At 37.0% G+C, this 18,884-nt stretch overlaps 1 protein-coding gene across 1 annotated transcript in view; it reads left to right on the forward strand.

Annotated features, from left to right (window-relative positions):
- The window catches only part of puf (ubiquitinyl hydrolase 1 puf), an 870,156-nt gene that overhangs the window by 503,578 nt on the left and 347,694 nt on the right, over window positions 1-18,884 (forward strand). The window contains exons 28-29 of the mRNA XM_068225443.1: window positions 1,253-1,456; window positions 15,586-15,758. Coding sequence (XP_068081544.1) covers window positions 1,253-1,456; window positions 15,586-15,758 — 377 coding nt within the window. The remainder of the gene's footprint in view (window positions 1-1,252; window positions 1,457-15,585; window positions 15,759-18,884) is intronic.

An 18,884-nucleotide genomic window follows, 5' to 3' on the forward strand; every position in this document is an offset into this window, starting at 1 on the left:
GTTGAGTATTATTACAAGGCCATATCAGTCAATCATCTAGACTGCTGCCCTTGCAACTAGCGAAAGGCTGCTACCCCCCTTTCGATGAACCATTCATTAGTCTGGTCTCTCAACAGATACCCATCCGATATGGTTGCACCTGCGGCTCGGCTATCTGCATCATTGGGACACGCAAGCCTCCCCACCGCGGCAAGGTCACATGGTTCGCAGAGGAGGACATAGGGCATATAACCACATTATCTGTAGCTCATAACAGGGGCAACTGCTCCTGATGATACAGTGTCAGTTTTTCTTATATGTATATTTCAGTATAAATCATTTTTTCCTTACATAAATTAATGAAAATCTGTAATGAGGGATGCTAACTTGATAATTTTGTAAAAAATAAAAAAAATAAAAATAAAAACAAAAACTTGCTTCATTCCCAGAATTTATTTTTTCAACTATATTCACCGTTTTTCCCTGCTGATAATTACATAAATACAGCTAACAGCATGAATGATATTAATATTTGACAATTAAGAAATGTTCATTAACAAATAATTAAGTAATTAAATATTTCCTTGCAATATGTAAGAAGATACGATGATGAATTCTGGTTATAGAATTAGGTTGTTATTACAGATCTCTTCTCAGTGTTGTTCATTTTGGGCCACACTCAGATTTTAAACACATTTTGCCAGCATTTAATTTTTAAGGTTTTAAAATTTTGGCTACAGAAGAGTTTATGGCATTCAAGGAAGGATGATTTTTTTCAGATATTTTTAAAATTGTTTGTCTATGGTGTTCAGTATTGACGTTCCTGTTTCATGATGTGGATGCAATGTATAATATAACTATTTATAATAGTTTATTTAAATCCGCCTTGATTAATACATTCATTAAATGAAAGAAACACTATTTATTAAACCATACATGTTTCAGGAAATCTCAACCATTCCCTTCATCAGTCAATATTAACCTATCATGGTTAAGTTTATTAACGATGTGGATACATGTTATACATATTATGAATGAGTTTGGCTACACAATTAGTGAATAAAATCTCTTTTCCTCAGTTTAAAATTTTCTGCAATTTCCAACATTTTATTCTCATGTATTGAAAAGTGTAAATCATAGGTTCAAATGTTTATGTACAAATGATGATGATGATGATGATGATCTGCAGTTTCCAGCTGTTGACCTGGTCTGCTTATGTACAAATGATATATTTCATTATTAAATTAGTTCTTATATCTGTCATTTCTAATAGGAGAGTGAACGTAAAGCATACAATCCACGCAGCTTCTGCAAGGTTTACACCATGGACCACCAACCTCTCAATACTGGAGAGCAAAAGGACATGGCTGAATTCTTCATTGATTTGGTATCTAAACTTGAAGAAATGACTCCAGAATTGAAAAAGTTGGTTAAAACCCTGTTTGGTGGAGTGATAAGCAATAATGTTGTGTCATTGGTAAGTTAGGGATGAGCATTTTTATTAATATAAGTTATATTCTACTTTTAAGGCTTATTATGGGTTTTATATTGTATTCTAAACTGTTGTGGCTGTAATGATATCTGAGATATATCATACTCATTTGTCTTGACCTACAGAACTCAACTCTAATTATAAAATCTCATTATACACAAACCGGATTGTCCTCTAATCTGCTTCTCAGTCATTTTCTGATTTATTTACAAGAAGAAGAGAGCAAAGTTTTGGGATTTAGCAAGTAAGCATACCTACACACTAACCCATATCTGTTCAGGCTATGAAGGAGTAGAAGGTAAAGGCTTCCAGAATTTAACCTAGTTACTTATTTCTGTTGTAGGCAGAGCTAACAATAGGGCCATGTGTAACGAGAGAAATTGAAGTCTTGTTTGTAATTTCTTGACTTCCTCATGTGGTAAAAATTTCACCAGAAGAGAGGAACTTGTAATGGTCAACACCCAGTGATGACCACCACACTAACAATAAACATTGTTTGGTGCCAAGCTTGGTTTTGGGAAGTGTTTGCAGACATCACCTGGATCTAATCACAGTCCACTTTTCTTGCAATTACTGCATAGGATCCTCTTTTTCATAACACGGCACAATAGATCAAGTGTACGATCTTCTAGTCAAAAACCAGTATGTTATTGCAGGTGTCCACCCATTGCTCTTTGTGATGCACCAGGCGAGTTGGCCGTGTGGTTACGGCCATGCAGTTGTGAGCTTGCATTGGGGAGATAGTGGATTTGAACCCCGCTGTCGGCAGCCCTGAAGATGGTTTTTTGTGGTTTACCATTTTCACACCAGGCAAATGCTGGGACTGTACCTTAATTAAGGCCATGGCCGCTTTCTTCCCACTCCTAGGCCTTTCCTATCCCATAGTTGCCATTAGGCCTATCGGTGTTGGTGCGACGAAATGACAATTGTAAAAAAATTTTGCGATGCCCTGTCAGTTCCTGCATTACCTAATTGTTCATTTATATACTGTAGAGGTAATTGGAAAGGGTTAAATGTTGAACTGGTTAGGCTAATTTGCTGAATTTTGAATTTGGAATGCCTGCTTTGGTGAGCTTGTAAAATACATCCTCTGTTTGTATGTCAAATGGTTTTGTGGCGATGATTTTTAATTTTTTTGTATTTTTTAAAGCCCATATTTACATCTAGGATGTAGAAGTGATCAACATGTGAAAGTTTGACTTTGTACGATTGATCGTTATGGAGGAATAAATGTTTTTGTTTGAGGAACTAACCCCCATTTAATCTGCTTAGGGTTGGAATGTCTAAAATTTCAACTTTGTTCATCAAACAGTTTTGGAAGGTAAATATTTCGATTTACAGGTTTAACAATCATCAACAATCATCAATACTCTTATGAAATATTTTAAAATATATCTTATTTAACACCTAGTATATAGAAAAACAACCTTATTGTGAAATTTCAACTTCATAGGATATAACAGCACCTCAGCCCCCTCCTCAAAAGTGGAATGTTTTGGACCATTTTGTATCTAAGACATAAAAGAGCGCCATAATATTTAATTATATTATATATTTATTTATATTTAATTATAATATTTAATTTGAACTTTGTATGTCAGATGGTTTGAGAGAATTGGATATTTCTTTTTTCGGAGCTAACCTCACCATAAACACCTTGAGGGGTGGGAGGTTTTAAAGTATTTCTTTTCCACATCTAAGATAAAAAGAGGAACTATCATGACAAGTTTCAACTTCGTACCTCTAATGGTTTGGGAAGAATCATAACCGGCACAGCATTTAAAAGTGGAATTCAGTACAAAGACGTAGAACGAGTGCATGATAGTTCATTCTGGCTCGCCTGTGTAGTATGCTGGCATTTTCGGAAACCTTGGAACTTTCGTAGTACCCAGCAATGACAGGGTTATAGTCATGATTTGTAATGAAGAGGAGTTGAGAGGTGCATTAAATCTAATGTCATGTAACATACTAGATGAATTCGGCATATGTGTATTAACAGAAACATTCATCAGGGGAGCTTGGTAATAAATGTAATAAATGTAATAAATGTAATAAATGTACCAGGTTTCTACAACTATCATATGTATGCCAATCAACTCAAGGAAAGGGGGTAACCATCAGGAGGGGTATCAGTACTCATCAAACCACATCTAACACCATGTAAACAACTGTAGAGAGATGAAAACCTGTTGATTTTACGAACGAAAATTTTAGTGATCATGGCAGTATACTTTGGCCCTGAACGCACTGCAGTAGACATTGTTGATACACTTGGAAATGCGTTGAATGTGGTAGATGAAGAAGAAAAAGTGTTAATTGCCGGTGACCTGAACTGTCCAGTAGATAAACAAAGCTGGAAAACTGAAGAAGTTATGGACTACCTGAGACACAGTAGATTCGTGCTGTTAAACAAGAAACAGGAATGGACATATGTAGGGCCAAATGGTGGCAGCACAATAGATATAATGCTTTCAAGGGGCTTGTAACATCAGGAACAACAAAACTGGTCCTCAAAGAAGGCACCATTGTAAGAAAGCACTTACCAGTGAGCACAGATATCATCACGAAGAAAGAAAAAGCAGCTGATCCAAGAAAAGGAGTTAAAATCAGAAAGAATATACTGTAGACATAAACAAAGTGGAAGCAAAGACAAGCCAAATCGGCCAGGTGAAGTAGATGATAGATGAAGGTGAAATAGATTCTGCAGCGTGGTGGATAGTAAATTGCTATGAAGAAGTAGCTCTTTTAAGCCTGGGGACAAGAAAGTCAAAACCTTGGTTTGACAGACAGTGTTATCAGGCAAGAAGAAGCACTTTAGAAAAATTGAACAGAGCAAGAGAAAGAAGGAACATGGAAAACCTTTAAGAGTACCGGCAACAAAGAGCTCAGTACAAAGCGGTCCTGAAGAGGAAAAAGATTCAGTACATAGATGAACTGCAGAAAAGGATCATAGAAGAAGCTAATTTGGACCCATACAAGGCTCTACGACCAAAATTGAGCAAAATACATTCTAATAACAACATGGAAATATAGAAATCACATCTCAACAAAACAATTGCTTCGAGAGACACGAGACCAGCACTCGCGTATCCAGAACACAGATGTCATAACGGAAGATGAAATCCTTCAGGCCATCGACGAAGGAAGAAGCAGTAGAACACCAGGACCAGATGGAGTCAGGAATTAGCATCTAAAAGAGACAGTGAGGGAAATGTTACCAGTGTGGAGTGCCTTATTGAACAAATGTCTCGAAACTTGAAGGGTCCCAACAGACTGGAGGAAGGCAACAATCCGAATGCTGTACAAGGGGAAAGGGGACGCAGATGACCCGATTACTTACAGAGGGTTAAAAATTGAATAATTGAAAAAGAGGTTCAACCTATTCAATACATAAGAGAAAGAAATGTAGTGATTACATTCTTATTTAATAGTAATTAGAAATGGGACCGGTTTCGACCCTAGTCCAGGTCATTGTCAGCCGTTCAAAACATAAAAAACATGAAAAACAATGCAAACGAAATGAAAAAGATTAAGTGAACTCTGGATCGGTATAAGATGAAATATAAATTGATGATGGGGGTAGAAATTGTGAGTCACTTAAAAGAAAACAGTACGTAATATTATGAATGGTAGTACGGCACATGCAATGATAGGTAAAGTCTCACAATGTTTATGAATAGTGGAGAACGGTCAAATGGGTCAGTTTTTAAACACCGTCAGGTACAAAGTCGCAACACTATCGAACAACATATGAAGATCCATAAATATGTTGAAGTCGCAGACGAATAGATTTATAGAAGCAAACTGCCAGCTCCCGGTGATCAGCGCGGCACATTCAAGGCCAGCTCCCGGTGATCAGCGCAGCACATTTAAGGTCATGCTGCGCTGATCAGCTGATCACCGGGAGCTGGCAGTTTGCTTCTATAAATCTATTCGTCTGCAACTTCAACATATTTATGGATCTTCATATGTTGTTCGATAGTGTTGTGTCTTTGTACCTGACGGTGTTTAAAAACTGACCCATTTGACCGTTCTCCACTATTCATAAACATTGTGAGACTTTACCTATCATTGCGTGTGCCGTACTACCATTCATAATATTACGTACTGTTTTCTTTTAAGTGACTCACAATTTCTACCCCCATCATCAATTTATATTTCATCTTATACCAATCCAGAGTTCACTTAATCTTTTTCTTTTTCGTATTCATTGTTTTTCATGTTTTTTATGTTTTGAACGGCTGACGATGACCTGGACTAGGGTCGAAACCGGTCCCATTTCCAATTAAACCGGGCGAGTTGGCCGTGCGCGTAGAGGCGCGCGGCTGTGAGCTTGCATCCGGGAGATAGTAGGTTCGAATCCCACTATCGGCAGCCCTGAAGATGGTTTTCCGTGGTTTCCCATTTTCACACCAGGCAAATGCTGGGGCTGTACCTTAATTAAGGCCACGGCCGCTTCCTTCCAACTCCTAGGCCTTTCCCATCCCATCGTCGCCATAAGACCTATCTGTGTCGGTGCGACGTAAAGCCCTTAGCAAAAAAAAAAAAAAAAAAAAATTCCAATTAATATTAAAAAAGAATATGATCACTACATTTCTTTCTCTTATGTATTGAATAGGTTGAACCTCTTTTTCAATTATTCAATTTTTAACGTTAATACTTTCAATACGGAACAATGAAATTTTTATCTTTAAATACTTACAGAGGGATCGCGATGGAACAAACAGGTTTGAAACTGTTGACAAGGATCTTACCGAAGAGAGTGTTAAAAGAGGAGCAATTTGGGTTCAGACGGAAAAGATCTACAACGATGGCACTGGAGAATTTACTGAATCACATTTGTCTTGCCCTAGAAATGCCAAGAGGCAAATTACTTGTGGCATTCATTGACTACTCCAAGGCATTTGATTGGGTAAACAGAAGGCTACTGATAGATAAGCTGGAGAAGTTAATCGGAACATCTGTTACAACACTCACGACGGCATTTGGGTCGTCAGACTGGATGCCACAGACTATAGGAGTTCTTCAAGGTGATCCACTCAGCCCTGTATTATTTAACGCTTTTACCTCCGATGTAGTGTCAGAGGGAAAAACCAACACAGAAATGTACTTGTATGCTGATGACATGGCAATTGCGGCTGAAGACATAACAGAACTACAACGTGCGATGAACTTGCTAGCGGACTGGGCAAACAGGAATGAAATGAAAATTAATGAGGAGAAGATTGAACTAGTCGTATTCAGGAAAGGGGAGGAAAACTAAAGGAAGCAGAGCACATACCGTGTAATAACGTCTGCCTTCGCAGAGTTAACGGTTTCAGATACCTAGGTGTAACCTTGCAGACCACAGCAGCAGTTTCAGGATCCATGTGTATATATTATAACCGTTCGTGGATGTGGGTGGTTCGAAGTAATATGTTTTGTTTCAGTTAAACCTCGGCCAGTGTCAACGGTTTGCAAGAGATTCCACTCATGGGCATGGTTATTCAGCGAGTACTGGTTATATCCCTTTTTCAACGTCAAGTTCATGTACACAGAGTAAATTCTTCGTCCTACCTAACTACTTAAGACTATTAAATCATAATTTATGAAATGAGAAGATCGCAATATGATTTTGGAAAGATATTCCACTTTAATTAACCATTCATGAAAATAATAATAATAATAATAATAATAATAATAATAATAATAATAATAATAATAATAATAATAATAATTAATAATAATAATAATAATCCAACTAGACAACATAATGGAGAATAAAAATATCATTGATTAACCTTTGTTGGTTTCCATTAACATATTACAAACATTTATTCAACTTTAATTTCTTAAAATTCCATACATAAATTCATCCCGACATTCCTGAAATCTTGACCATGAAATCATGAATTATTTAACAGTTCTTTGAAAATCCGCCAATCATAAAATAATTAATTTAGGAAACATTCACTTTGTTCATTCATCTATGTCACATATTGGCCCACAGTCTGTCCTCCTACATTCTATCTGTTTTTGATCATCTATCTGTCTATCTATCTATCTGTCTATCTATCTGTCTATCTATCTATCTATCTATCTATCTATCTATCTATCTATCTATCTATCTACCTACCTACCTACCTACCTACCTAATATACAACTTGAATATCGTAACGATCCAGTCTTCCTAACATTGCACTATAATGTAATCATCTGCTAATCAGCCAAAGTGATCAAACAAATTCAATGAATAAATAAATAAATAAATAAATAAATAAATAAATAAATCATGGTGATAACAGCACACATCTGGAACCTTCAGCTTCGCCGTACCTAAAATAAACAACATCTAACTACTGACATACCCAATGTGAACGGTAATACTGGGATGTTCTCACAGCGTCTGCTCTCCAAAGATTTCCTGTAAATGATACTACTGCCTAAGAAATCAACTACTACAAGCAACTACTGTGAATGCTAATGTACTGCAACAGGTGACATTAACCTCTTAAACAATGCATCTCATTATTTATTCTTGTCATTTATCGAAGATCCTCTCAAATTCATCCATTAATACACTCATCTTACCTTCTTGCCGTACCATAAATTCATATTTCGATGATTTTCACACGCTCAACATTTATCATCTCTAGGATACCTTTTGAAATACTATCAGCACATCATATCGCTTGCCTAACCAAAATCCTTTAAACGTTGCATGATGAACATCCCATTTAAACAATCATCAATCTAGGTTCATTGACATTCTCGAAGACTTACTACTTTGCCGTAGTATCAATCTCAACAAACCACATTATCACAATAATCGTATTACATCATGATAATATTCTCGACGAGTCTATCATTTACCATACCTTACCTCAAAATGTGCACTATGCCTACACTGTCATTCTAAATACACAAGCGCATGTATCCGAAGAACCTCAACTACTCGTGTACAAAATCATCTCATAATTGACAGCATAATCACACTTCACTAAATTATTATGCGACATAAATCATTCTATAGAAGATCTCGACACTGACATATCAACTAAGTATAATCACTCACTAGAATTACACACGCAGCACTCAATATTACCTTATTTATGAACAGACTCTTGCAAACATTCAGACAGTATCAGGAAATTCCATAAAAACATTACCATACTTGCATGCCTTCATCACCTGAACATTCACGGGAAACCGAATTGCTATTCTTACCAATGATCGGGTTACCACTTCCTGACAGATACACAGTGACGATCACGTTAGGTTACCCAAGTTGTTTACCATTAAAGTCACCTGGTTAACATGATAACAAATCTAATACTACTATAAGCTCTCTGCAGATAGAATAAAGGAAAGACAATGCCTGGGTACTTATCATTGACGACTCTGGTGTTCATCCCATCTTCTTGGTTGCTGTAGCCATGGACATTCATTTCCATATCATTTCAGGTAATTCCATCTGAATTCGGACCCATCAAGACACTAGTCTTGATTTAGGCCCTCGTCTCTACATTGTTTGGATTCATTATAATGATAAACCATGTCCGTCGGCCTTCCAATCTAAAACTTCTACAAATGATATTAATACAATGCAATAAGATTTCTAAGTATCTCAGTTTTGTTTACGACACTCGCCTTATTTCACGTATTACCATTACACAATGTTATCAAGCTCTTGAAACCTTACAATATCTTTCAATTCCTTATAATTCTATCAATTCCTTCTCTCAATGTGTACCAGAGCTGTTCTTTTAGTCAACCTTTTTCGATGTTTTTTTTTTTTTCATTCTTTGTCATAAAAAAAAAATCTTATTTTTATAATATTACAGTAATACATCAGTTCGCATTTCATTATTCCTATTAAAATTACCATACTGTGATCTCCCTTCCATCTGTTTTTGACATTTGAGGAACATTTTATCTAACACGGTCACTCGTCATTCAAGAAAGTACACAAAGGAACACACTGCCATTCATTCGTCTTCTTAATGCATACAATCCATTACTCCACATATGCCTTCTTGATAATTAAACTTGCACTATTCAAAACCGTTCCATGGCCTCCGCCGCGTGACGTTCCTGGACCTAAATGTTACATAGGAAATTTAACTTCTTCTTAGCTGTTGAGGTGATCTTTTATTTGCTGGTCTCTATTCATATTCCAATTCATGTTTTCTTAATTCAGTTATCTGAATACCACAGGTTTCTGAGCATATGAATTTCTCCTGATTTTATTTCCATTAAATTTCCTCTTAAATGAGCGAGTTATCTCAGTTTATGGACCTCGTGGGACGTAGATTGGACGTATTTTCCTGCTGGACGTGTACTTCTGCACAGTTCCTGTTGATCTATTATTATAACTTTCAATGGCTCCTTCAATACTCGACCTAGAGACCATTGAAATGTTTTAATATATGATTGCAGCTCTGAAAGCAATGAATGATGTTGAGAACATTGCACAAATTGCAGTACAGACAGCCATGGTGCTTTTTCAAGTAAAAGTGCTACCAGTGTTAACCTACGGGCTTGAGATCATAGGAGAATTTCTGAGTGTAAAGCAATTAGAAGAGCTGGAAAAGATAAAATCTAGATACCTGAAGCGAGTCTTGAATGTATCAAAGACTACAAGATCTCGACTTGTATATGAGCTCGCGAGAGAAACTTTCCTGATTGAGGACCTGAGATACAATATTTTATCAAGAGACGCAGTATATGATAATCTGATGCATAAACTAAGAAAGAGGGACATTTGGGAAGAGTTCTACTCAACAGAGGCCACGGAGACATATAGTTACGAGATTGACTGTTCACGGATTCCACTTTAAGATGTGTAAAAACAAAGTATTTCATGAATTGAACATAATCTGTGTGTGTAGGCTATGTGACCAAGTATGTGAAAGATATATCCAGAAGTGTTCTTAGAGGTCCTGTTCGATTAGTAAGTTTATCAAGGACTAACACTTAATGTAGAGCACATTAGTTGCCACGTTATTATATCTAATTGTGATCCTCTATGCACATTGTGCACAATAAATTTGATTATAATTTGTTGTACTGTAGTATTTACGATTTTCATTATAAATATTTAACAAAGCTACATAAATGAAAATAACTCCCCTATCCCCCACCTCAAAATTCCCTCTCCTAAAATTAGGATGCAGGGGTTATTGGATGGTAGGGATTATTCTAGTACGTACAGTATTTTTGTTGATGGGACTCACCTCCATTCAAACTCTCTTGAGATGGAATGTTTTAAGACTATAATTAATATTGTGGTTTGTTGCCATTGATGCTTTCACGGCCCGTACTTATAGACATGATATAGGCCTTTGGGCTTCATGCCGTGTCAAGAAGCCTTTCATGAGGACAGTCGAGATTTTCTTCTGATGACGCAGAGCATAGTTCTCTGCAAAATAAAGAATTTCACCTTTATTTCCTTGACGCAGCATAAGCCCAAAAGCCTGTATCATGTCCACAATATTGTGGTTTGGTGACTGTAGAAGTAACCAAGATTAAATTTCCTCCATCCTAATTTTACATCAAGTGTTTGGTAGGTTATGTGCTGTAGGTTACTCTGGTTAGGTTTACTTTGTTACAATTCTGGGTTGGGGGAAATAGGATATAATATTCCCTTTTCAGTGTAAATCTGCAATTTTGTTAGTGGAATACTTATAGGGATAGGTTTTTATACAAAGTTGTACCTTCCATCATTTTTGTATAAGTGTATATGTATTTCACAAGGTACCGTATAATCCCGAATACCACCCGCCACCGAATAAGATTCGCACCCTAAATTTGAGACGGCAAAATATGGAAAAAAATCAAAAATCAAATAACTTATGTACCTATTTTATTTTCTTCAAATATACCACATATATAAATTCGAACAGCAAACATTTAATAAAATCATCACAAAAATCGTAAATAAAATCGGTCCAATACTCAGATCATTCACAATTCACCATCGTCATCTGAAGTTTCACCGTAGGAACTTTCGTCACTGGCATCTTTCCACAAATAGTTTTCCTCACTACCGTCCACTGAATTTGAAATTCCACATTTCTTAAAGCTTTTGGACACTAGATCATTGGGAATGCATGCCCATGCAGTCTTGATCCAGCTGCATATTAGTCACACTTCAGGCCTCTTCACTCTTCCAGTTGGTGTTAACGCATGATCACCATCAGACATCCATTCGGTGTACAACTGTTTTGTTGCAGTTTTGAAAGGCCAGTTCACGCACACATCCAATAGCTGTAGAATAGAAGTAAGCCCTCTGGGAATTATCGCAAGATCAGTTTTTCCTTTCCTCACCATATCTTTTACGGCGTCAGTTGTATGTCCTCGGTAACTGTCCAACACAAGCATGTTTCGTTTTTGTAACAAAGCTCCTGGGCGACGTTGCCAAATGCACTTCACCCAGTCCTCAAGTAACGCACTGTCCATCCAGCCGGACCGTGTTCTAACAATAACACCGGGCGGCACGTTTCCTTTCGGAAGTATTTTCCTTTTCAGAACCGCATATGGAGGGAGTTTGGTTCCATCTGCTAATGCGCACAACATTACTGTGCATCGTTGCTTTTCGTTCTCACCTGTTCTGATGGTTACACTTTTACAACCCTTCGTATCCACTGTATTTTCCAACGGCATTTCAAAATAGACATGTGTCTGGTCAGCATTCCCAATTTGCAAGAGCAAATAAGAATTTTGCTTCCTCAAATGAATAATGTGACGCTGAAAAGCCATTAATTTTTCTTCATACACCCCAGGGAGACGTGAAATAGATATACGTCTCCGAATGCACACTCCCTTTCTCTGATAAAAGTTTTGGATGCATCCCCGGCTTGCAGTAATACCCTGTGTTTTGTGTTGAGATCTCGAGTGCTTTCAATTGACACATTTCACTAGAAACACCATATCCTAATTCACGTTTTTCTATCACAAATTTGTGGAGTCATTCTTCAATTTCCGGGAACACTGCATTCTGCCTGTGGAACACTCTGCGATCGCCATTACTTTTTAGATGTTTTTCCTCCTTCTTCCGCCAATCACAAATACACCATTCATCAATATCGTACTTTCTGCCAACGGCACAATTTCTGTATATTTCAGCTTTGCTTACAACTTTAAGTATCTCATGCACAGTAAATAACCGCAGACGCCATTTTCAATCCATCGCTTCTATCGAGATAGCACTTTCACGGGACGGATACGGACCTTGAATATGAATGAGGTAGACTTCCGTAACCACAGTCTCGACTCTTGCAAAGTACGATATCCCGGGTGATCAGCTATTCGCGCACCCAGCATGCCAGCACCACTTGTGAAACAAATGACGATTGAGCATCCGTAGCAGCGGCTTTCATATTTACCGCATGTTTACCCACATTCTTTGATTTACCGTATTTCATACCTTACATTTTGTGTTTACATGCTACTGTAACCGTATTGAGAAAAATCAATCTTGTTTTCTAGAACGCAACTAAAACACAATAACACGTGAATGCCCGTTTACATGTGATATATTGAGTATGGTAACCGTACTTAAATCTATTTCAATACTCCATTTAAATGTAGTAAATACTTACGAGAATGAACGGCTTGAATACGACCCGCACCCGAGATTTAGAACCAATATTTTGGGGGAAAATGTGCGGGTGGTATTCGGGATTACACAGTATTTTGTATAGCACTTTAAGATCCGTTGCATCTGTTATAGAAGTGAATAATATGATAGTCTTCTAAATTTTGTAAGGAAAAAGTTTTCCTGAGAATACACAGTCTTTCAATGGCAGGTTATCTTTGCATTGTTGGTAATAATTGCTGCTCTTCACATTCAAATATTCCACTGAAGGCATAAGGTCAAATAAGAACTAATCAGCCATTTCCTATATTTTAATATTTCTAGTTCAAGTTTATGGCATAGTTTTGAGATAAATTATTGAGTAATTATTTTGTACATCTTCCATTGTACTTCTGATCTTTCAGCGTTTAAAGGAAAAAATGTGTATGTATTTAAGAATTTATCTACCCTACTGTGTAGGTATAGGATGCCCTCCTCTTACCCATAGACCCCGGGTAAAATTCTCGGGCAGGTCAGGGTTTTACGTGGATTTGAGGGCTGGTACGAGTTCCACTCAACCTACATGATTACAGTTGTGGAGCTAGAAGAGATAGCGGCCCCAGTCTAGAATGCCAAGAATAACGGTCGAGAAGATTCGTCGTGCCAACCACATGACACCTCGTAATCTGTAGGCCTTTGGTGTGAGCGGTAGTCGCTTGGTAGGCCATATCCGTTTGGGGCTCTTGTGCCATTGGTGTTATTTACAAATTTAGTTTTAACTACATTTATATGTTTTCAGTCATCCTGACATTTGGCTCGGGGGGCAGAGTGTGGAAGTGATCATTTTCCAGTCACAGGACACTTAGAAGTATCAAATCAAAATCTCTTTATTTGCAAATGAGGTGTCTACCTCGGTGGCAAATGGTACACTAAAATACATTATTGTCAAGCACTAAATTTTAGATTAATAAGAGAAGAAAATTTTCCTAGAATACAATATTATACAATTTAGGCTAACAATTTTTTTTTCTATTAAACACACAGCTCATCCTTAATAAATTTATATTATTTACAAAATTCTACTTATAATATCTCCTGTACTTACAAATATAGTCAACTCATATACAGTATGTGGAATTACTTCAAATAATACTATACAACTGGTATAAGATTAAAATTTACATTGCATTTATTTTCTTATTTATTTTTTTTTACCCATTTTGGAACCTAAGTAGCATAACGACTTGCTGCGTCTTAACCAGAGCCCCCTTTTGTCACCAATTTTCAGAGTTCCTGAAGGGCCTTCACAGCTACGGTACCGTAGCAGTCCCAGGGCCCTTGAAGTCCCCACTGTACTTCACCCCTACAGGCTGTCCCCTACTTCGGCTGTCCAAACTCCTTAGACCAGGGGGATGGAATTAATTTATTCACACATTTTTCATTTAAAATAACCTGCACTGGTTGAATGCCCTCTAACATTTCATTTCTTTTCTCTGTTGCTGTTTATTCTCTTCTTGAATATCTGTACAGATTTTGGTAAAGGATCAAACACTACCCCTGGTAAACTGTTCCACTCTTTCACGTCCTTCCCAACGAATGAAAATTTACCCCAATCGCTTCTGCTAAAATTCCTTCTATACTTGTGGTCAGTCCTTCCGATATAATTATTTTCCAACTGAAGCCTCTCACGGGTATCTTCCCATGCTTCTTCTGTATAGGCTCTATATAATCCTATAAGCCTAGTTTTCTCCCTTCTCTTACTTAATGTTTCCCACCCAAGTTGCAAATGTTGAAACTCGCACCTTCGAGTTTTGACTCAAGATCACTCAAGTTGATAAACTTAACCATAATAAGTATTTTATTGGTCGTGTATTGACCTGTCTAAATCTATGAAAGAAACTATTTAAAATAGTTTATGTTGGTCTACCTTGTCAATACACTTTTAGTGACTGAAAATTATTTATTTTATCATACATGTTTCAGGAACATCCCTTCATCAGTGATATCAAATCAAGGAATTAAAAACATAACACTATCTTTTGTTTTTCTTACAATTTAAAGAAGTATTGTATCCTAATTCACCATATCAATGAATAAACAAACTAGTGAAATATCCATGGTTTTCTTCTTTTCTTTTTCTTCCTTAAATATACAGAAGATAACCCATTGTTATTACATATCAGTCAGCCAGGCCCACTGAAATGTACATACTAACTGACCCTATCGGCAAATCCCTATCCATCTCAGGGACTGGCTGCATAAGTAATGGTATTACAACCAACTCTCGTACTTCAGTCACTTTCGTTTTGTCTAAGCTAAAGATGAGGTTGAAACATAAATATGAAAGCAGCAAACTTGCTTTAATCCATACCAGAAGATACAGTACATTGTAAATACTATATATCACCAGAGATGGATCCACCTAATTAAAAAAAGAAATAATAATAATAATAATAATAATAATAATAATAATAATAATAATAATAACATACAAGCATTGTCATTGTGACTGTTGTCCTTTTTATGTATACTGAAATGTAATTCTCTTTTGTTTTAGGACTGTGATCATGTAAGCAGAACACTGGAGGAGTTTTACACAGTTCGATGCCAGGTGGCTGATATGAGGAACCTTTATGAGTCCCTGGATGAGGTGACAGTAAAAGACACCCTGGAAGGAGATAATATGTATACATGTTCACAGTGTGGCAAGAAGGTGCGAGCTGAGAAACGGTGAGCTACTTTTATAATGCCCTTGTTGAATACCAAGAGAGCTTGGATCAACAAACTTATTTTCAAATATTAGTAACTTATCCTGTTTGGTGTTGGAGATTTCTTTAGTATGAATATTATGCTGTCTTGTATGAGGCATGGTTGGTAAGTAATCAGACTAATTTTCTTCAAATTGATATTTAAGAATTACTCAATTCAAAAGTTATTACTTGGGACCTGAAAAATTAGTATCTATTTTTTCCAAAATTAGGATCTATTTTTTTCCAAAATTAGCATCTATTTACAAAGTTAAAATAATCACACAGTAGTATTAATTTTAACAATTCCAAGTTCATGAAGTGCAATTATTGTCCTTTGTTTCACACAGTACAAGTTCATTGTTCAAACGAAAGCATTGTCAGTACTTCGGCATTGCTTTTTTTTCAAATTGCGCCATCTGACGGTAACCACTCTGTTGTAATGAGACAACATGCGCTCGCTATTTACATTGTTCGTTGGGATCCACAACAACTCAAGGCAGTATTTAGCAAATATGCTGAACTCTGTCTGAACTGCAATTAATACAAGCATGACATCACATTTTTCTTTTCTTTCTTTTTTTTTTAAGGGGTTTTACGTCGCACTGACACAGATAGGTCTTTTGGCGACGATGGGATAGGAATGGCATAGAAATTGAAAGGAAGCGGCCGTGACCTTAGTTAAGGTACAACCCCAGCATTTGCCTGGTGTGAAAATGGGAAACCACGGAAAACCATCTTCAGGGCTGCCGACAGTGGGATTCGAACCCCCTATCTCCCGGATGCTTTTTCACTTTCTTTCATCTGGGTTTGAATTGCATGTTTCAGAGAACAGTAACCAGACCAGATATCGTTTCGTGAGAGAACTTTTACTCCAAACAATTTCTGAAGCTCATCTATCATTGTTATTCAGAATTATATTTTTTTGGATACAAAGCTTGAGAAATTGACACAAAATGCTTATGGTTGGGGTCTTTAGCTTTTAATGTGGCTAGCTTGCACTGTGAAGAATGAGCAGCTTTGACAAATGTGTCTCTACATGCAGCCTGCTGTAGAGGAGTGAGCTTAATCAAAGCATCATTAGTTTCCGCAGAAAAATTCCCCTCACAAATGAAGGTAAAACTGGCGTCAAGGTTATGCAGTTTGGGGTAAAGGAGATGAGAGGTAGGATACAGAGACCCTTCAAGTTCAGTAAGGTCAACCAATCCAGCTGCATGATCTATAACAAAAACCATGTGGGACTGAAGCCTGTTAACTTCTCGGTCACTCAGATCAGTCAGGTACTTAATACCACAGTTGTTGAAGCCTTTTATGTCAGACATCTTGAAAAATGTAACAACATCAGTAAAGTAAGCACTCAAATACAGCCTGGAACCAGCTATTCCGTCAGGTTATCATAGATACAGGAAAAAGCTTTGCTTCCTTTGAAGCGCCATACTTTGATGTTAAGAATTGTAAATAATTATATTTTCGCTTTCTTGTGTTCAAAAATGCTGACTTTACCATCGCAACCACATGATTTAAATCTGTTGCCAGTCATCACTGCGACCCAACTATTGCCAACCAAGCTGATCTTATGTTCCCAGCACTGTACATGCATTAAATGATCCCCTATGACTACACTTAATGTTTCATAACACCGGGTCATGTATGGGGTACTGTCACTAACAAACACTTTAACTGCCTCATATGGTACGCTATAACTGCGCAGAGCTTCTAAAACAGCACGAGAGCAGTTTGTAAGCATTTCCTGCATCAAGATAGTTCACAGAAACAACGTGCAGCTCTATTTTCGATCCAGCTGGGACTTGGAATATGATAAAAACACAATGGCCCATTCTATCTGTAGTTTCATCACAGAGTATGTTGATGTTCTTCCCCACTAGAGCCTCTGCTGTTCTTTTCTGGTGGTCAGATGCAACTTATAGAAAGGAAGAAAGAATTCAAATTATAACAAAATAATTTAAAATCACTGGATCAGTTGAGTACGGGTCAGATAGTTCAAAATGGAAATCGCACTTAAATTCGTTATCCTTCAATTTTGTGCATGGTTTCGATGTCGTAATACCTAAACCGTACCCGATCAATGAAATCGAATCTTGCTCGGTAAATATACTTCACGTAGAGTTCTCACACATGGCAGCTCTTCATTTGAAAACTTAGTAATCCAGGCTCTTAGCTCTTTGCTTTCCAGCTTTTCCAGAGGTATATTTGCTTTGGCAAATACTTCAACTGTGCATTTCGAGAAGTTATCTCTGGAAATTTTTCGTCGTTTACAACTATCTTACTGTGTAAGCTCAGAAGATGGCTTTCTTTGAGACATACTAGCAGCAGGGATTGTCTTTCATTATCGTGTCGCTTACCCATATATTTTTCATATTTAACATGTTTCACAACGCTATCTTTTCTTTCCTACCCAACCCGGCAATTACAATACTTGCAAAACACTGTCGGTGAATCTGTGGCATATAAACCATCCTTTGCATATTGCTGAGCCCTTTCATGCGCAGTTTTTGTCGTGCTCCCCATAACCTAAATGATCGCTCGACTTTCTACTCTTCACTAGTTTCAGTTTTGAACAACAGGAAAACAACGCTGCATCTATCTCGTTATTTCCATGACATTCAATTTACATTTCGATAATAATCGGTACAGATCTTATCCCCCTTGCTATTCCCATTTGAAGTATCGATTAAAGTCAGCAAGCAGCAATCGATCGGCTACTTTTCTTCATCGATCGGAACGGTCGAAATATTTGTGCATCATATTTTGAGTATTTCTGACGATTTTGCCTAAATATTTTGTTTTCGCCAGTAAAATAGCACATTTTCTCAGAATTTGCACCAAAATCGCATATTAATACTAATTTCGCATTTTGGGTCACAATTCGCATTTTGTCACACTTCTATTTATGCGTAAAAATGATTTTATTCCACATTAGAATTACCATAGGCTTGGATTCAGTACAAGATTCAAAAATTCGCAGTTACCACAAATGCAATTTTTTCAGGTCCCTAGTTATTACCCACAATATAATCACCCAATCTCTTCACTACTCCATTTAAATTTTCTCCCTTTGAAGCATCGTTGCACGTTATGTGAAGGTTTG

This window comes from Anabrus simplex, chromosome 1, assembly GCF_040414725.1.
Source record: "Anabrus simplex isolate iqAnaSimp1 chromosome 1, ASM4041472v1, whole genome shotgun sequence".
Taxonomy (NCBI): Eukaryota; Metazoa; Arthropoda; class Insecta; order Orthoptera; family Tettigoniidae; genus Anabrus; species Anabrus simplex.